The 20,782-nt window shown below is 32.0% G+C and overlaps 1 protein-coding gene across 2 annotated transcripts; it reads right to left on the reverse strand.

Annotated features, from left to right (window-relative positions):
- Positions 1-226: 226 nt before the first annotated feature.
- On the reverse strand, positions 227-19,582 carry LOC132726558 (TBC1 domain family member 15-like). Of its 2 annotated transcripts, none has more exons than XM_060711896.1 (13): positions 19,499-19,582; positions 16,554-16,692; positions 15,427-15,541; positions 14,934-15,009; positions 13,439-13,533; positions 12,837-13,084; positions 10,707-10,810; positions 10,051-10,183; positions 8,992-9,073; positions 8,072-8,162; positions 6,746-6,894; positions 4,508-4,649; positions 227-4,133 (listed from the first exon to the last, which is right to left on the reverse strand). In XM_060711896.1, the coding sequence occupies exons 1-13, from the start codon at positions 19,543-19,545 to the stop codon at positions 4,016-4,018; spliced, it is 1,539 nt and encodes a 512-aa protein (XP_060567879.1). In that variant the 5' UTR covers positions 19,546-19,582; the 3' UTR covers positions 227-4,015. The 2 variants fall into 2 exon arrangements, with proteins under 2 accessions (XP_060567879.1, XP_060567878.1); XM_060711895.1 differs by having other exon boundaries at positions 15,427-15,544.
- Positions 19,583-20,782: the final 1,200 nt, after the last annotated feature.

The following is a 20,782-nucleotide window of genomic DNA, read 5'->3' on the forward strand; positions in this document are numbered from 1 at the left end:
AAAGTCACATGTCACATTCAATAACGTCACATGTCACCTAAATGACGTCAAATGCCATCTTTCATCGGGACAGTTCAGTGTTTGTCACTTCACAATGAATAATAATGCAAAATCAATGAGATGTCAATCAGGATATTTCGGTCATGTTTACTTGTAAGAAACACAAAAAATAATACCCATTAAACATTAAGTTGATTTAAAACAATGCATTTTTCGAATTGACGTGTGATTTTATTGCCTTTTAATTTTTTTATGACACAAATCAATAACAAGTTTAACAAAACAAAAACAATTATATACAAAAATCACTTACAGTGTTCTTGAATAAAGAAGACTGATAACATTGAAATATGCACTGCTTTGATAATCTCCTTTAAATAAACAAAAGCATGTTTACAACATAAAAAACAATAAATAAATATAAATATAACTTAAAAACAAGAGCACGACATGCAGTATTAACGCTCGTCTGTTAAACATTCTAAGTTCAAAAGGCGCATAACTCCGTCAATACAACTGTCAGAATGATGCCCCTTGTCAAACTGCTCTGCCTTGTCATAATAAACAAGTATTCCAAGTTTTATAATGATAGTTTTAAAAATGTTCAAGTAATGGGCTTCATTAAAGATTTTGAACAACGACGTCGCTGCGATCATGAGAGCTCGACTATTTCTTCAAAACAGATGAGCTAATAAGTTAATACTGGCACCCTGTACCTATAATGTTACATACAAAACGTTTAGAACTGTTAAGAACATGGCCAACAAACTCAAGTTTAAACAAATTATCAAAATCGAATTTAAGAAATATTATTGTTCACGATATATATATGTGCATAATAAATCACTTTTGAAATCTTTCAATATTTTGTTTTCCTGAAATATTTCATAAGATTATCCACATGATACTTTTTTATTGCTATTATAGTTGTAGGCCAATTCATTTTAACTTTCAATAGCCATAAATATCTACCAAATAACTAATTTCTATTCTTCTTAAAAAAAAAAATAAAATCTTAAAATGAGGTATTTTCCAAAATACACACCGAGATCATTTGATTAATTAAACGTTTTGATTATTATAATGTTACCCTGAACATTTACATATATCATGTATATAAAAACTGAATCTCTTGAAAATCTATGAAAAAAAAGGGAGCTCCCCTGAGGCCAGAAAGCCTAAAAAACATAGAATTTGAAATTCTTACAAATATCAAGTAAAGTACTTACAATAGAGAAGTCTTCAAAGGTTATAAAAAATATACTCAAAATCAAACTGATAGTCTATTATTGTGCAATTCCTAGCCCCATTTGAGGCTTTCCATTTCTAGGTCAACATTTTTGGCAATAAAAATGATTATTCCAGTAAACAGGGTGAAGGAATGATAAGAAAATTTCCACACGAGATATTGGTCCAGACAGACATCAAATGGAACACAAATCTCGGGACAATATTTCAAGTCCTGTCGTGTCAAAATACTCCAGAGGAGTCCCTTTAAGAAACTGTAGGAAAGGTCTTTAAACAGAATGTTAATTACTACAAGTTTTTAAAAATTATCTAAAATTAAAATAATGGAGATGTTAAGTATCAAAAATTCTGAGCAGAGTATCTCCTGGTGTAGAAAATCATTATAAAAGAAACAGAAAAATTCTGCACTGTAACATTTTCTCTGCTCAAAACTAGTAATTTACATGTCCTGTCTAGAATAAGAAACCTCTGAATTAAATCACAGCTACAAGACTGAAGTGAAATATAAAACATAAACCTCCTGACAATGTATAATGAACTTGTCCAGTTTTTTAATTAGAAACTGACCATTGTGAGTTAGAGGGATTTCAGAATTTTATCATTCAAAATATTAAGAATGTATTCAGACTGAATTGATGTGCATGGCTCTATACTGGTGGCATTTGTATTTCATGTGCTACTGCCAACCTTAATTCCTTTAATGGACTTGTCCATCGAACCATTCATCACTTTTAGGGAAAATTTCAAAATATGCACAGGCTGAATAATCAACGGGGCAGACCATGATCAGATGGCAAAGAACAAGCCCGCATCATTGGTTTGCACTGGTAGGATCAGTTGCTCCCAGCAGGCTATTTCCTCTCAACTTACAGAAGAAAAATAGCCAAATTTTCATAAATTAGCCTAATTGGTTCATATCAAGTTCTAAGACATACACAATAAAATCAATTCTTCAAAAATGAATATAATTTCGAATCAAAGGCTTGTAAAAAAAAACAACTACTGCCTCCATGTGAATAACTTATCTTAATCAATTAATTATACAAAACACATGGCCAAATTAATAATCTTGTACAAAGCACATGGAAGTTAAAGTAATCAATAATTTTTTATATGGCACAAAGTGGAATAATTATTCTTGTACAAAGCACATGAAGGAATCAATAATCTTGTACAAAGCACATGGTGGAATCAAAAATATTGTACATAACACATGGAAGTTAAAGTTATCAATAATATTTTATATAGCACATGGCGGAATTAATAATCTTGTACAAAGCATGATTTTTTAATCAATATTCTTGTACATATCACATTTAGAAATCTATTATCATATACAAAACACACAGTTGAATCTAGTATCTTTAACAAAGCACATTGTTGAGTTCATAATACTATACAACGCACATGGTGGATTAAGTTACCTTGTACATACATTTAACAAAAAATCTTTTACAAAAAACACATGGAGGAATCAAAAAATCTTGTACAAAGTGCATGGTGGAATTCATTAACTTGTACAAAGCACATAGTAAAATAAATAATCTTTCACAAAGCACATGGTGGAATCAATAATCTTTCACAAAGCACATGGTGGAATCAATTACCTTGTACAAAACACATGCTGATATTGATAATCTTATACAAAGCATATATTGGAATAAATTTCTTAAACATTACACTTTAAGGAATCATTTATCACATGCACAACACATGGTTGAATTCATAACCTTATACAAAGCACATGGTGGATTAAGTTACCTTAAAAACACAAAAATTTTTTACAAAGCACATGGAGGAAGAAATTATCTTGTACAAAGCCAACAACAAGTGTTGGAATTAATACTCTTGTAACTAGAACTGTGTCCAAAGGACACGGATGCCCCCACTGTACAGATGTACTCGTAAACAAGAGCATGGATATCATTCTGTATGTAAGATTTTTATGTGGAACTTTTTATAAAAATCTGCCATTCGGTTTAAGAGGAGTTGCGTTCACAAAATTTCTTTATGGTATATAGTGAAAAAATCAACAAAGGGCCATAATTCTGTTAAATTTGGTCGCAGCAAAAATTCCTTCCTTTACTACCATCTACACATTAAGGTTGTTCATCCCTGGAAGTTTAAGCAAAATCTGCCATCCGGTTTAAGAGGAGTTGTATTCACAAAATTTCTATATGGTATATAGTGAAAAAATCAACAAAGGGCCATAATTCTGTTAAATTTGGTCGCAGCAAAAATTCCTTCCTTTACTACCATCTACACATTAAGGTTGTTTATCCCTGGAAGTTTAAGCAAAATCTGCCATCCGGTTTAAGAGGAGTTGCGTTCACAAAATTTCTACATAGTATATAGTGAAAAAATCAACAAAGGGCCATAATTCTGTTAAATTTGGTCGCAGCAAAAATTCCTTCCTTTACTACCATCTACACATTAAGGTTGTTTATCCCTGGAAGTTTAAGCAAACTCTGCCATCCGGTTTAAGAGAAGTTGCGTTCACAAGATTTCGGGACGTACGGACAGACGTACGGACGGACGGACAAGTGCAACGCTATATGCTCCCCACTTTGTGGGGGCATAAAAAGTACATTGCAGAATCAATTAACTTGTAGATAGTGCATGGTGGAACCGCAAATTTTGTTCTTAACAAAATTTTTGCTGACTTGTTTAACAAGTCTACGATGGAATTCAACAACACATTCTGGGCTGTGTAGTTTTCCCTATCATATGTGAACACATATAACATCAGCATAATTTCTGTGTATGGTCATCTGCGTACAAGAGGAGTGTCTACGATTTGAAAACTATTTTCCACTGTCTTTTTACAGTATCTGAAGAACAGCTGTTCCGACTGCTCTAGAATTGAATCCAGATTTATTTCCAAACTGAAACATATAAAACACATATCATTATTAATTATATTTAATAAAACATTCATCAAATTTTACATCTTATTTGTTACCTGTTGTAATAGAAATCTCTTAACTTAATTATTTCCATTCAGTAATAGACCATTATCACGATAAAATTAACTACATTGTAAACATATGTGTGAAAAAATATAATATGTACCTTATACATACGAATTCCTACATTCAAACACTATCATATTTAAACTTAAATATAACTAAGTTTTAGCTCTATTCTTTTATTTCTTTCAAGTTGTAATTTTTAATTATTTCCATTCAGTCCAAAAGACATACATTTGTACGTGTATAGAATTTCTGACAGGAAGTCTTTCATTGAACAAGGTACTTACTTATTTATACACTCAAACACCATCGCAGCATCGTAACATCGGAACAATTTATCTCTACACGTTTCTAGCAATGCTACACACATAAACAGCTCAAACGTGTATTCTGCCTCCGTATCAATAGGCTCTGTCCTGGTTACGCCACCTGGTGGTCATATATACATATACATGTACAATATCTCTTTATTTTTTGTTTTTGTTTTGTTCTTATACTGCACAAACACAGAGGAGGTCATATGGGGACTTCCCAGTTGTATTAGTGCATTTTTTTTTTAATTTCAGTTTAAGTTTAACATAGCATGAACGCAGTACAGGTCATATGGCGACTTTTCAGTTGTACTGGTGGATATCAGTTGGAGGGGGGAGTCCTCAGATGCCCCTCAGTGCATTATTTTACAAGCAAATTCGTTGAATTTATATCCCCCGCCGAGTACTGGTTATTATTAAAACAACAACTGAAGACATAAGGCTTTATTTATATATTAATCATGGCATAAACAGTAATATTCTTTGAACTTGATGAATATTCAGGGCAATAACAGAGCCATAACTTTGTGTTAAATAGTAAAATCTGGAAATGCCAATGAGATGTATGCAAACTACATAACTAATCAAGGGCCATAAATCTGAGTTATAAGTATCTGACTGGAACAAGGCAACTATATGCACATCTCCTCTTAGTATCCCATAAAGTTTCATTGAATTCCAGCCAGTAGTAGCAGAGAAGTAGCGAGGAAACAAATATTTTTCTATATGGATACTGCATAAGTAATCAAGGGACATAACTCTGAGTTACAGTGTCTGACCCTCACAAGCCGACGATATGCGCATCTCCTCTTGGTATTGAAGGTTCCCATAAAGTTTCATTGAATTCCAGCCAGTAGTTGCAGAGAAGTAGCGCGGAAACGATTTTTACTCTATATGCATACTACATAACTAATCAAGGGCCATAACTCTGAGTTAAAGGGTCTGACTAGAACAAGCCGACGATATGCGCATCTCCTCTTGATATTGATGATTCCCATAAAGTTTCGTTGAATTCCAGCCAGTAGTTGCAGAGAACTACTCCGGAAACGATTTTTACTCCATATGCATAACTAATCAAGGGCCATAACTCTGAGTTAAAGTGTCTGACCCAAACAAGCCGACGATATGCGCATCTCCTCTTGGTATTGAAGGTTCCCATAAAGTTTCGTTGAATTCCAGCCAGTAGTTGCAGAGAACTACTTCGGAAACGATTTTTACTCTATATGCATACTACATAACTAATAAAGGGCCATAACTCTGAGTTAAAGGGTCGGACTGAAACAAGCCGACGATATTCGCATCTCCTCTTGATATTGATGATTCCCATAAAGTTTGGTTGAATTCCAGCCAGTAGTTGTAGAGAACTACTCAGGAAACGAAATTCGGACGGACGGACAACGCCAAAACTATATCCCCCTCCCGATTCCATCGGTGGGGGATAATTAGGGGGCACCTGAGGAGAAACATGGATGTTCAGTTAGCTAGCTTCCTCATATGAAAGAATCTAAAGTTTCTGGCAGGATTTGATCTATATTGGTGAGGGGCAAGTGGTTCGAAGTCTACAACCTTTTAACCACTTGGTCTTGCGCGCCCTATTTTCTTATTTTACATGTGTTTAGTAATTAACATTAGAACAGTTACATATTTGCATGACATTGTGTAAATGTACAAATCAAAGTGAAAATTGTACATGTATGTTACATCAAAGTTAAAATTGTACATGTATACATCAAATAAAAAATTTAACATGTATGTTACATCAAAGTGAAAATCGTACATGCATGTTAAATCAAAGTAAAAATTGTACATGTATAAGTATCAAATCAAAAGGAAAGTTGTAAACATGTATAAATCAAATGGAAAATTGTAGCTGTATATTAAAATCAAAGGGAAAACTGTAAACATGTACATGTATAAATCAAAGTTGAAATTGTACAAATTAATCATGTTACCTTATACAGTCTAATACAATTTGAGGAGGTTATTATACATGGTTAAGTACAATACTGAATTATATTTGAGGAATACACAGCCATAAAACCTATATCGGACTTGGCTAGTGCCTTGTTCAATATAGTTTTAAATTGGACGAGGCACTAGTCAAGTCTAATATAGGTTTTACAGCTGTGTATGAGTTTATAAAGGAGTTTAACTACCAACGATAAGGTAGCTTGTCATAGCCAGGTTAAATATTTAAAAGAGCATTTTACTAACCTTGCCTAACAAACTCTTTCATAGCTTGTTTTCTTTTAGCAGTTTCTGCCTCTATAGATGAAAGCTCTAAATGATGACTACTCAAGATCTCAAACACACGTAGTGAGTCCATAAAACTAAACTCTCTCTTAAACCCAAGTAACAACCATCTGTAATATGTATAAACAAAATAAAAAAATTGAAAATCTATATTTTTGTGTTCTTTAAAGTGGATTGGTCTACAAAAAAAATTCTGAAAATCTAAATCTTTGTATACTCTTTAAAGTGGATTGGTCTACAAAAAATCTGAAAATCTATATCTTTGTATTCTTTAAAGTGAATTGGTCTACAAAAAAAAATTGAAAATCTATATCTTTGTATACTTTAAAGTGGATTGGTATACAATGGACGTAATATTCATTGAACATTTCAAATATTGATTAAAAACAATAGAAATGTATCATTTGGATATCATTTATAAAATACTTCTTGAAAAAGGTTTAAGTGATTTAGAATGAACATTACTGAATATTTAATAATTAAAAAATTTTGTTCCAGAACAATTTATTATCATTTATCTGCTATAAAAATTTATACGCATATCAGATCATGTATCTCACATTTGCCAACAACACCCATATATAATTATTCTATGGTTTGTTGTAATGTCTTATACTAATTACTATCAACATTATAATCTATTGTATAACAGACCTTCCAATATAGACCAATTCACTTTAACAATTGTTTAAAACTTATAAAACTTAAAAGTGCAAATTCCTCTGGAAATATACAATCCTGCCTGAAATATGTACTCACAACTACTTCCTTACATGCAAACTCTCATATTACTGAGCCTTACCATTCATTCCCTTGACAAAATGATGTGGCAAGGTAATTTTTCTCTGATAAATGATGTTTTCAAGGTAACTTACCTATGACAAAAGAGGTTGGTACAGTAACTTACCTATGACAAAAAAGAGGTAGGCATGGTAACTTACCTATGACAAAAAGAGATTGGCAAGGTAACTTTCCTATGACAAAATGAAGTTGACATGGCAACTTACCTGTGATAGTAACTTACCTATGACAAAAAGAGGTTGTCATAGTAACTTATCTATGACAAAAGAGGTTGTCATAGTAACTTACCTATGACAAAAAGTGATTGCCATAGTAACTTATCTATGACAAAAAGAGGTTGTCATAGTAACTTACCCATGACAAAAAGTGATTGCCATAGTAACTTATCTATGACAAAAAGAGGTTGTCATAGTAACTTACCCATGACAAAAAGTGGTTGTCATAGTAACTTATCTATGACAAAATGAGGTTGGCATGGTAACTTACCTATGACAAAAGAGAAGATCACCAAGATCATGTCTCTGAAGATGTTCAAGTAAAGGTGAGTCCATCTCTAATAACAGCTTTCTCACCAACTCTACAACAAATAAAATGTGCTACACAGTTCAGATCCTGATATTTACAGAGCCATTGACCTTGACACAGGTGATATGGGTGATAAAATATATAGCAAATCAATGAATAATCAAGAAGTCTTTAAGTTTAAATACATGTACATTGTACTTTGTCTGTACAACAACTTAACTTAATCATCATCTAAAAGTGAAACATAGAACTATATTTTTTATAAAACAGCCATAGATGATAAAAGTTAGATCATGTACTAGTTTGTTAATTTGTTTGATTGGGTTTTTACATCGCACCAATACAGTATAGGCCATATGGTGACGTTCCAGCTTTACTGGTGGAGGAAGACCTCAGGTCTTATTTCAGGCACAAACGGGCACCTGAGTAGAACCACCGATGTTGCATAAGCTAGCTAGATAGCTTCATCACATGAAAGAATCCAAAGTCCCTGTCAGGATTCAAACCCACAGCAGTGAGGGGCAAGTGGTTTGAAGTCAACAATCTTAACCACTCGGTCAGGCACCCCACTCATATACTAGTGAGTTAACATTAATCTTAAATGACAATTTTACTTCAATTTTCAAAATGTCCTATACAACTGGCGGCAAATTTTACAAACCATTTTTGGGGGCGATTTTAACTCCAACCTTCAATGTACACTGTAAATGTCATTTGGTGTCTTTCAAGCTATACTGATGGAAGAAGACCTCAGTTGCCCATTTCATTAAACAGGACCTTCTTTTAGACAGGTCAGGCTTTAAATTTGTTTATGTGGTTATTACACAAAGAGATGTTATAATAAGTTCATATTATTGACTGAAGTTACTGAACAAACTTACCTATCTTATTTATCATTCCAACTTCAAGGAAATCTTCTTTTATCTTCTCTAAATAGTTATTAAAACACCAGAATGCCTCAACCTAAATAACGTCAACAAAAATTAAAAAAATTACCCTTTTATTTATTTATTTACAATTTTCTTTAATCTTAGCTTAAGATTTACACTTAAGTCATTTTTTTTTCAATGTCAAGCAGAGCTAATTTGACTATATAATTTACAAGATTGGCCTTTATAATTGTAACTGATCAACAGTTGATATTCAGAAATGTTTCAGATGAAATATAAATCTGCCTAAAATATGAAAAGACTGTCGCACTATTTTAAAATTGAAAGTTACAGGTAAATTACAATGGATATTTATAGAAACTTCCTTGGGCCATGCGAGTATGTACTTGTTCATGCAAAGTACATGAAAGTTATAAAATTGAAAAGAATTATGACAAAAAGTTAACTTATTTTGACTTTCACCTTTTCACTCAATAAATACCAGTGGATGGGCATAATGTCACTTTCAGATTTAAACTTTACTTCAGATTCACTTGCTAAACTGATACAACATACATGTAATCACCTGACAAATATATGACAATACATTTGTATATGGCAAAAAAAAAAACCCCACCAGCAATTATGTAATACGAATGCGGGCAAAAACATTTGCTTCTCTAGAAAATATGTGTACAACATGAGCACCATATTGCCATCTTAGTGCAGTAACAGGTAAAGTCCCTCTAAATTTAATTCAAGTTAACCAGTTATTTCACTATGGAGACAATATGTAATGTTAAACTTGTCTGTTTAAAATTCTTAGTTAAAGAGGGGCATAACTCAAAAAGTATTGCCTTCAGAATTATGCTGCTTGTCTAAAAAATGCACCTTGTCATGATAAAGCAAGTATTTCAAGTTGATAACTCTTAAAATGTTTGAACAATGGGCTATATTGAAGTTTTTGCATGATGGCAGTATTGAAGATGTGACGAAAACAACAACAACATCCCAGTTATCATAATTGCTTGACATTTTCCCCGTAAAAGACGAGCTTAAAATACAGCATACCTCAGAATCAAAGACGTACAAGAATCTGGCGAGTATGTCATTCATACCCTGGGCATAGCCTATGTCCGGATGAAATGTTGCATATGTTATCAAAATATCGCGTAACATGGACAGCTGATTGGAGGTAGATTCCCTGAAAAGATACAGAAAAATGTTTACTATTAGTCAGCTACATTTGAAAGCTATTAAAGCACATAGATTTTGCTAATGTTTATATAAGTATTGCATAATTCCCTTAAGCAGACTTGAGTCTGCATAAAATAAAGCTACAAGTTTTCTTCACAACCGTGTATACTAACCTTTTTCCTGGCTACCAAGCTGTACTGCAAAATCATTATTTTTTCGTGGAATTTTTTGTGGATACATCTATCCACAAATTTAAGTTTAATCACATATTTTGTCTGTTGTAATTTTATTTTGCATTAAATTTTTTGCATTTTACACTTTTTGCAAAAGCAGACAACTCACAAATTCAAAAACACACGAAATTTGTCTTTTTTGTTAAAACCACGAATCACATAGTTCATGCCCATGAAATTTAAGTGAATTCACAGTATATATTTGAAATATCCATATACCCTCATAGCTTAACCTGACTCTTAGTTTTTGTTGAGTTTATTAAATTATAAACAATGATGAGAGAAGGAAAGACTTACTTAAAGTATGGCACATCTCTATCTGTTCTAGGAACATCTTTGTCTATAAGTCGTAAATAATTCTTCATTCCCGTAACATCGATCTTACATCGATTCACATAGACCTGTAACAAAACATATTCTGTGTGTATAATATAAATGCTAAGTGAAAGACAACAGAATATGCAAAAACTTATGCTACTTAACAAAATATGAAATAAAAATGAATTGATTCCAAGCATATAACAAATGGTAACAAGAGCTGTCGGTAGGACAGCAACGCTTGACTATTCTTAGTGCTTGATAGTAAAAAAAAATGCTTAATACAGTTACCTCCTCCTGTTTACAGGTTGGGGTAATGATGGTGAACAAGTGTGCAATGTTTAAAAGCCATAGGTCAATGGACTTTGAAAATATTTGAACTATTACAAAAACTATAACGTAAATTCTAAGTAGAAAAAGGGGCATAATTCTGTCAAAATGCTTGATACAGTTACCTCCTCCTGTTTACAGGTTAGGGTAATGATGGTGAACAAGTGTGCAAAGTTTCAAAGCCATATGTCAATGGACTTTGAAAATATTTGAACTATTACAAAAACTTTAACGTAAATTCTAAGTCGAACAAGAGCTGTCAGTAGGACAGCAACGCTCGACTATTCTTAGTGCTTGATAGTAAAAAAAATGCTTGATACAGTTACCTCCTCCTGTTTACAGGTTGGGGTCATGATGGTGAACAAGTGTGCAAAGTTTCAAAGCCATATGTCAATGGACTTTGAAAATATTTGAACTATTACAAAAACTTTAACATAAATTCTAAGTCGAAAAAGGGGCATAATTCTGTCAAAATGCTTGATAGAGTTACCTCCTCCTGTTTACAGGTTTGGGTCATGATGTTGAACAAGTGTGCAAAGTTTCAAAGCCATATGTCAATGGACTTTGAAAATATTTGAACTATTACAAAACTTTAACGTAAATTCTAAGTCGAAAAAGGGGCATAATTCTGTCAAAATGCTTGATAGAGTTACCTCCTCCTGTTTACAGGTTGAGGTCATGATGTTGAACAAGTGTGCAAAGTTTCAAAGCCATATGTCAATGGACTTTGAAAATATTTGAACTATTACAAAAACTTTAACGTAAATTCTAAGTCGAAAAAGGGGCATAATTCTGTCAAAATGCTTGATAGAGTTACCTCCTCCTGTCTACAGGTTGGGGTCATGATGGTGAACAAGTGTGCAAAGTTTCAAAGCCATATGTCTATGGACTTTGAAAATATTTGAACTATTACAAAAACTTTAACGTAAATTCTAAGTCGAAAAAGGGGCATAATTCTTTCAAAATGCTTGATAGAGTTACCTTCTCCTGTCTACAAGTTTGGGTCATGATGGTGAACAAGTGTGCAAAGTTTCAAAGCCATATGTCAATGGACTTTGAAAATATTTGAACTATTACAAAAACTTTAACATAAGTGGTTACGCCGACGCCGACGCTCGGGTGACTGCAATAGCTCTACTTATTCTTATCGAATAGTCGAGCTAAAAAGGGGCATAATTCTGTCAAAATGCTTGATACAGTTACCTCCTCCTGTTTACAGGTTGGGGTAATGATGGTGAACGAGTGTGCAAAGTTTCAAAGCCATATGTCAATGGACTTTGAAAATATTTAAACTATTACAAAAACTTTAACATAAGTGGTTACGCCGACGCCGACGCGGACGCCGACGCTCGGGTGACTACAATAGCTCTACTTATTCTTATCAAATAGTCGAGCTAAAAATTCCAAAAATTTTTAATTTGATATTTTAGGTAAAGGTCATTTAGGATTCGAAGTTATATAACAATTAATCAAAATGAAGATATGGTTCACACATATAATTGTGTTTAAATACAAATAGTCAAGCTAATAGAATGGTTATGACAAAGTATAACAATCAATGTCTGTAAAGAGACGGTCCATTTTGAATTTGAGGCAGTCTATTTTGGTTTTATCACAACCTGGCGGTCATTTTTAGTTTTATTACAATCAACAAAGATTTGAAACAGTCATTTTGGCCCACAGCTACCTCCAGTCCTAATGACCACCATGGTAGGGTAAATTTTTACACACAAAAAAAAGCATATTGAAGATTAACAAATTTAGTAAATTAACTCATACCTGTGACTGTATTTTCATAAATTCTATTTTCTGTTTAGTCTCTTCGCTGTTGAAATCTAAAAATTTACAGTTTTTGGACAGTGCATTGAAATCTGATTCCATGCTGTCGGCCTGCGCGGCTTCAACATTAATACTGAGGTTTTCAACATTGGCTAGAGGGTCACTGGTTTCCAGTGTCGGGCTCTGTAAACCGTTCTGTGGATTTTCTAGCTGGTACCTGGCCACCAGACCTTGCTCAAACTTGGTTGCTTCGAATAAAGGTAATAAAAAGGATAAGCAAACATTTTCTTTCTGACATGAGAAATATTTGAAAACACGACAAAAAAGGTTTTTGAATATCATTCTGTACTGTTAGTATAAATAAATTTAAATGGTTTAAGATGAAAAAAGTAAGAGTATACTTTACAGAAACATTACATCATTTAAGTTAGTGAAAGCACGTTATAGCTAAATGGGGTATATTGTACAACATTAAAAAGGAAAGTAATTCAACAGAATCCATGCTTGAGATATTGGTCTTTGTCAGTTGTGTCCAGCAATTACATACATACAAATACATATCATTATACACCATAGCTTTCATATGTATCTGTTAGACTTACCTCCTGGTTTAGCACTAAGAACTAGTAATGTTTTCCATCTAGACTTCATCTCATTATATTTGACAATATAATCCAATAATAATACTTCCCTCTCCCTGAAATAATCAATTTAACATCTTAAAGGAACTCCACTGAGGTCAAAAAGCCTAGAAACATAAAATTTGAAATTCTTACATAGATCAAGTTAAGCACTTAAAATGGACAATTTTGCAAAGAATAATAAATGAATATGTTCCGAATTAAATTGACAATCTAAATTAAGTGCAATTCTCAGCCTGATTTGAGAGGAAAGCATTGCAACGCTTTTCATCTTTGTGCCATTTTCAAAATAAAAATGACTCTGGGAAAATGTTCTGAAAATTTGTCAAAGAAGATGTTTTTTGTGTATTCTAAAATTTAGGGTTTGTGTAAAAAAAGTAAAATGCAAAATAACATAATAAAAATAATTGATCGCAAACAAAATAAGATTTTGTTGGATTTGGAATTCGGTGATTGATCTATCCATTAAAAAACACGATAATCTGTGCCCCATGAATAATAATGATTATGCAGTATCTGTGCAGTCTGACCAGGCTTTGTACTGCTTAATTTTGAATTTTATTGAAATCCCTTAAAATCTAAATGAACTAGTCCAAACTCCAAGCAGGGCAAGTCCATTATAAAAATTCAGCAGGTCAAGGGTCAAAGTTCATGTCCGTCCAAACATAACAAACTTTATGCAGAGCTTCCATTAAGTTCCAAAATTTGAAAGAGACTGAAAATGCTTGACATTGAAAGTCACATTATATAGGTAAAGAAGGAAAAGCCTTAAATTTTGGAAGTCACAAGTCAAAATCGGGAGTAAATGACTCCCAAACTTCCACTAAAGGAAGGAAGCCCTGACTTTATGTATCAATTTGATGAGAAAATAAATCATAATAGACTTTAATCAACCTGACCTGACTTTCCGATGAGTTTACATTAAAAACAATCATCCACCTATGCAATGAAGCATTATTCTTTTTAAGTTGATTAATATGCTAGCTGTTTTTTAAAGCCACATTATGCCTCAGAATTCCATATTCATTAAATTCTTTAGAAATGTCAAACATTTTTTTATTTAGTAATCTACAAATGGATTTAAAGCATGTTATTGTGATTAACATGCTGAATTTGCAATTATGGGTCTAAAAATTGCAAAATGTAAACAAAGTACCACGGTACTATTTTTACTTCCATACAAAATTCTCATTCATTATAATTATACCAATTGGTTTTGTTATTAATTGCCAACAAAGCAAAATAAGCATACATGGTTAAACTATATGGCAAATGTGATTTTTTTTTCAAACTGTATAAGATACCAAAAATGAAAAAGTTTTTTGAGAAATAAAACTGATAGCACTACTGAAGCATAATGGGCCTTTAGGTCTACAGCCATTTTGTTTAATTCTCTAGTTTTAAGGTTAAAGGTTAACAACATATGTAAATTTTACATCATACAGCAAACTCTTACCTCCTTGTTGAAGAGCATGGATAAAGAGCAAACAAATACTGCCATACTTCTCTTCTAGCGTTCGGTTCCACACCGCCTGAAACCAGTATTGAAAACAAAGTTAGGCATCTGGTGGCAAATGAATTATCATTACATGATGTCTGTCTGGCAAGCATGATATTATTTTATTCAATGAGTTCAATAAATTTAATAATGAACTTACACAAATTTAATATTCTATTTATCACATACCAAAAATAAAGACCATTTGAAGTGAAAAAGAACCATTTTTCAGTGTTGCACCTGTAGTATAATGCTAACATTTAGCACCTCTTAATGCTATGTTTATAATACGCAAATGATGTCACGTCAAAATATATGCACAGCTGTGCTAAAACATTTCTATGGTGTCACAAAAGTGCCACAGCTATGTGATAAAGCTGTAATAGAGAATGCTATTAATAGAAAATATGGCATAGATATACATATGTAACATACAGTATACCAAGTTTACCTAAAAACACGGTTCTCCTCAATAATGACTCATCCACCAGTCTTCCATCTGTATCTATAAATTTCTGGAAATTCTGTAAGGTCAATGGCTCTGTCCTTTGACTTATTGGTGATACCTGCTATAGATAATCATTAATGAAAACAATGGTTATATATCTAAATGTATTTGCAAAGGTTCAACTTTATAATTATTAATGTGAATCCAAAAGTCAAAATTTTGAAGAAGGATAAATTATAATTTTGTTTGTTTTTCAGATTTTTATGCACAGTTTTAACACATTTTTGGCTGTTGATCCACCTACCCAGATTCCCTGGATAACTAACCAGTATTTTCCCAATTTCTCTGCAAGTAACTAGTTATTAATCCCATATGAAGATTTCTAAATCATCAGTAAGAGAAAAAATGTCCAATTAGACTAAATGTTCTGCATCAATGTCATGGATAAATTTTGCCTTGAATGTGGATTAAATGTGGATCAAACCAGTGACCCCTAGATTATAAATATGATGCTCTCTCCATATCATATAGTAGCCTGTAGATATTCCTTTTTATAATTTTGTCAGAGTAGCATTGGTAGGCTTACAATTTGCCATTTTAATAATCTAATTGCATGAAATTTTGATGTGCTCTTCTTTGGATTGAAACATATTAGACTCCATAAATTGACTCTATAATTTCAAGTAAGAACTACTATCATAACTTAAGATTATTTAATATATTAAATGAGTCAAAATATGAAGTTTTACTGAAATTTAGATAAAGAAAAAAAAAATTATATTAAATCAAATAAAAAATAAGTTGTGAAGGAAATAAATGTATTCTTACAGAAGAAATTGGTTTTATATACATGTATTATGTTCCAGCAAAATGTGAAGAAAAATGTTATATTACACAAACATGTGAAGAAAATAAATATATACATGTATCTCTGACAGTAAGTTGTGAAGAATGTACATCATTTATGTATTCTGAAAGTTGTGAAGAAAATCAATATGCATATACTTTAGTAGGTTGTGAAGAAATTTTTCTTTATGTTTTAGCAACTTTATCTACATGTAGTTATGAAGAAAATTGTTGTTTTGCGAAATCAATATATTTCAGCAAGTTTTGAAGAGAGAAAAAAACACCTGATTTTGTATATCTTCTTTATTTGCTTCTGTGTTTCTTGTATTACTTGATGTATCCCCAGCAAGACTTGTTGCAAGCACATCTACTGATCTTACAAACACAAATGAGTCATCACTTTTTTCCCTCCTAATATTTTTCCTGAAACATAAAAAGTCAGAAAATATTTTGTAATGTCCTCCCAGTCATTCTAGCAGTACGAGTACGTGGACATGTAAAGCAGGCATATTTTATTTTAATTCAAATTCTAGAACACATAAAAATATAGAAATCTGATTAAAATGTTAATACTTTTTAACTGTCTACTGGTCGGGGACCATCAACCTGACGCTTTTTAAACATTTTTCCGTACAGATTTCATAATTTTTAACCTAAGAGACCAACAATTTGACACAGTTCAGCAAGGTTCTTCTCCTAACTTAACACACTAGTTTGTTTATTTCTGATTGTATTGACACTTATATGTGACGCTCGACAATGAGGGTATCAAAATTACCTAAATAGCCTTCGATCTGAAGGTAACACTGTTCTAAAAATAGATTTTACCTTATCACCACTACATCACCTGTACTGACTTTCGGACAAGGGATTAGGGAGTACACATTATACATCATGTTAATCAGCGTATATTAACTTTGTTTACATGCAATATTTTAAGATATTTAATACAATTGTAGAAAGCAAACAAGTTGGAAATGGAATTTTGTGTGAAAAGAAAAGGGACACTACACACTGTACTTTTTTAAGTTAAATTTAAACATATGTCACAATCTGCTCTGACCTCTATATATACATCTTTAATTTACACCTTGTCAATAAAACAAAGTTTAAAAATGCAAAAATATTTTGTGTGAGACATAAAATAAAAAACAAATGTATTTTATTGTCTGTACGTAAACAGTGTATGTTAAATCACGGACCTCAATTGTCAATTCAGTTTAAATATACATGCAAGCATGCATGTACGTATACAAATAAATACTAGAATCGGCATTTTTTATTAGGAAAAATAGGAAAAATGCAGAGTTTTGCTTATTCTAAAATTATTAAAGAGTTAAGATATTAATCATTATATAATCTAATACTCGTAGCACTTTGGTGGATAGATTCATGACATCTCCAATCTACGTACGTATTTATATAAAAAAAATTTGTATGGTACATGTATATCTGGAACAGAAAGATGCACTTTCATTTTTAGTCCCAATTTCTTAAAATCATACCATATCATATCACCATTTCTAATTTTGATAAACAGTGAAACAAAAACAAATTGCCAAGCGCCGGCATTTTTCTCAAATGTTGACATGCAGGGAAAGTATTGCCCCGAAAGTTATTTCTTTTTCACCATATCATCTTTATTTTCCTGATGGTTTTAAACCATCTCAATTATGCTTTACGCAAGTTTAACTCCAGGAACATCATTTCCATTGAGAGAAATGTGAATGAAAGTATTCGTAACCATTATGTTGTATAATCTACATGTAGATTAACCAGTTTCCTTGTCCGAAACTTATTGATATGTGGCTATTTTTAGAACAGGCCTCTTATCAGTGACGTATACGATGCTTATCTCAGATTGTTCCCTATTGTCTACACTACAGTACCATGTGTCCGAACAGATATGTACATGACATGATTTAATTCAGATAAAAGCTTGGGTGTTTTTATTTTTTATTTTAACATGATATACAATATTTCAGCAACAAATGCTGACTCTGGTTTTGGATATTCTATTGTTTACACTGCAAATGATTATAGTTGGTAATTGAGGTCAGGCATTTCTTTCTTGACCCCCATTCTCAACGTCAACATTCTTGAAATAGACATTAAAATATTACCATTTACAGAGGTTGAAATAAATTTATTTACTTAAATTTAGAAGCAACATGCATTTACTGTTGATACAAAAGTGACTGACAACCACTGAAGAAAGAAATTACTAAATTAAACATTTTCGGGGCCGTTGGTAGTTGGTAATTGAGGTCAGGCATTTCTTTCTTGACCCCCATTCTCAACGTCAACATTCTTGAAATAGACATTAAAATATTACCATTTACGGAGGTTGAAATAAATTTATTTACTTAAATTTAGAAGCAACATGCATTTACTGTTGATACAAAAGTGACTGACAACCACTGAAGAAAGAAATTACTAAATTAAACATTTTCGGGGCCGTCCGGGTTTGGTGGTTGTCCGGTTTTGGTGGTCCCAGACCAGTAACCAGACCAGACAACATAAAATTAGTACTATGTAATTTGATTGTAGTCTGCACATGTATTATCCAGACATACCCAGGAATTTAAACATCACAAACATCTAAAATTATTTTGGCATATAAACAGGTCTAGGATTTCATGATATTTAGGAACAGTCTAAAGATTTATAGACCATCCTTAATTTTATAGATTTTTCAATGTGTATATTTACAGACATAATGATTGAAAGTAGTAAAAGTTGCATTAAAATTCAAAACCGCATGCTGAAATGAATAAAGTTATAAATTATATGATTAATTGTAAATATATGGTAAATTTCAAAACAATTTGATCACTTACAATTTTTTTTTTCAAAAACTTCAAAGTCATCATAAAAAGATGAAACTTGTTTCATGACCTTTATTTATAAAGTTGCGAATTATAGTTTAAAATAATAAAGCAAATTTCTAATTCATGTCTATATATTTATGGATTGCAAAATCTTTAAAATTTATTAAAAATATTATGGTTTGTCCATAAATCTCACGAAATCCTAGACCTGATAAATTTATGCCATCGCGAAAACTCATTATATTCTACTTTAACTACTACAAAATAAATATCTTCTAATATTATTTATAAAACTTGAATAAACAATTTCAATATTGTTTAGTATGATACATTGTCCTTTTCCATGTAAAGGTTATATCTACAAAATAACTAAAAACATCAACCCGGAAATAAATTACCTATCGGAGGCTGACATCTTGTTTTTTTTTCCTAATCCCTTTACCATACTATTGCTATCAATTTCTCCTTGGTCTTAAAGTACTAAATGTTTTGTTTTGAATGATAACGCCTACCAAACTGAATCAGTCTTTCTGCATTCGCTTTACTAAACTTATTTTCATCACATTTAATATGAAAATGTATTTAATGTTCATAATATAAAAAAAATTATTATCCAGTGACTCTTTATACAATTATTTTACACAATTAATGAAGAGCGAGATATAAGATATACTGTACATATATACTCATGTATAATTTTATAAAATATTAGGCAATGTATGCACAGAAATGTTTCGTAGATCTAATCTTTACTTTTGCCATTGTAAGCTTGTGAAAAATATACATGCAGGCAAAGGCAAAGACAAACCCCGCACGGGCCTCACCTGCATGACATGTTTCCATTAATGTTTCTGCAGCCCGTTCCAATTTAGAGCCAGTGTACGTAGAATTAAAGTTTTACCCAGTTGAAAATAGAGACTTATGAGTCAATTTTTAGCATTGTAAACTGAACTGTTGATCAAATGTTGATTCAAAAATTTGTTTAGAACTCAATTTTCAACAGCTTGTTGAATTTTAAATTAAACGCTCTGTTGGAGAGGAGAAAAAAAGCACAATATTTTCCGGAGCCAACTAGCTGTGACTTACCCATTTTGTGTTAAAATTTTATTCCTGTTTTTTTCTTCTGTTATAATGTTTCTAGGAAGTTTTTATTTTATTTTAAATCTGTGACTTTCTGATTGGCAATAGCTTGGAGGTATATCTTCAAGGTAAAAGATGGCAAATGGCATAAGCCACCACACACACAAACACTCCAAACAATAATGATTGATTTTCTTTTGATTGTTTTTATTACTTTTCTTAAAGGCTAACGTCAATATAAAATTACGTCGATGTTTTGTCCATGTTTAAAGGTCGATACCCGTATTTACCAACACTAATGTCACAGTGTTACGTCAGAACAACGATAGCTCGAAAAATAAGATGAAAATAAGTTGTGGTCAACAAATTGTTGGCTTGTGTGATGTATTAATATACATCAGCAGAGACAGACTTCATCAAGTTCCATCCGGATCCAAATTTGAACGGATGCCGATTTTTTGGATTGGACGAAACTGTCCTTTCGTAGTTTCGAAGATGAGATTGTCATTTATATGACACATTAAAGCTTGCATGAAAGTTCAAAGAAGTGTTTCTTGAAAACATTTTTGTTATTCGTTCTTCCATCATCTAGAATCGGGTGC

Source organism: Ruditapes philippinarum, unplaced genomic scaffold (genome assembly GCF_026571515.1).
Source record: "Ruditapes philippinarum isolate M1 unplaced genomic scaffold, ASM2657151v2 ctg955_1_1_1_1, whole genome shotgun sequence".
NCBI lineage: Eukaryota > Metazoa > Mollusca > Bivalvia > Venerida > Veneridae > Ruditapes > Ruditapes philippinarum.

Excerpts from the sequence above, each read along its gene's own strand:
- LOC132726558 (XM_060711895.1), bottom strand. The coding sequence starts at position 19,545 with ATGGTAAAGGGATTAGGAAAAAAAAACAAGATGTCAGCCTCCGATAG. Across the intron at positions 15,010-15,426 it reads GAGGAGAACCGTGTTTTTAG|GCGGTGTGGAACCGAACGCT; the intron begins GTAAACTTGGTA and ends TACTGGTTTCAG. Across the intron at positions 13,534-14,933 it reads CCATGCTCTTCAACAAGGAG|GGAGAGGGAAGTATTATTAT; the intron begins GTAAGAGTTTGC and ends TGATTATTTCAG.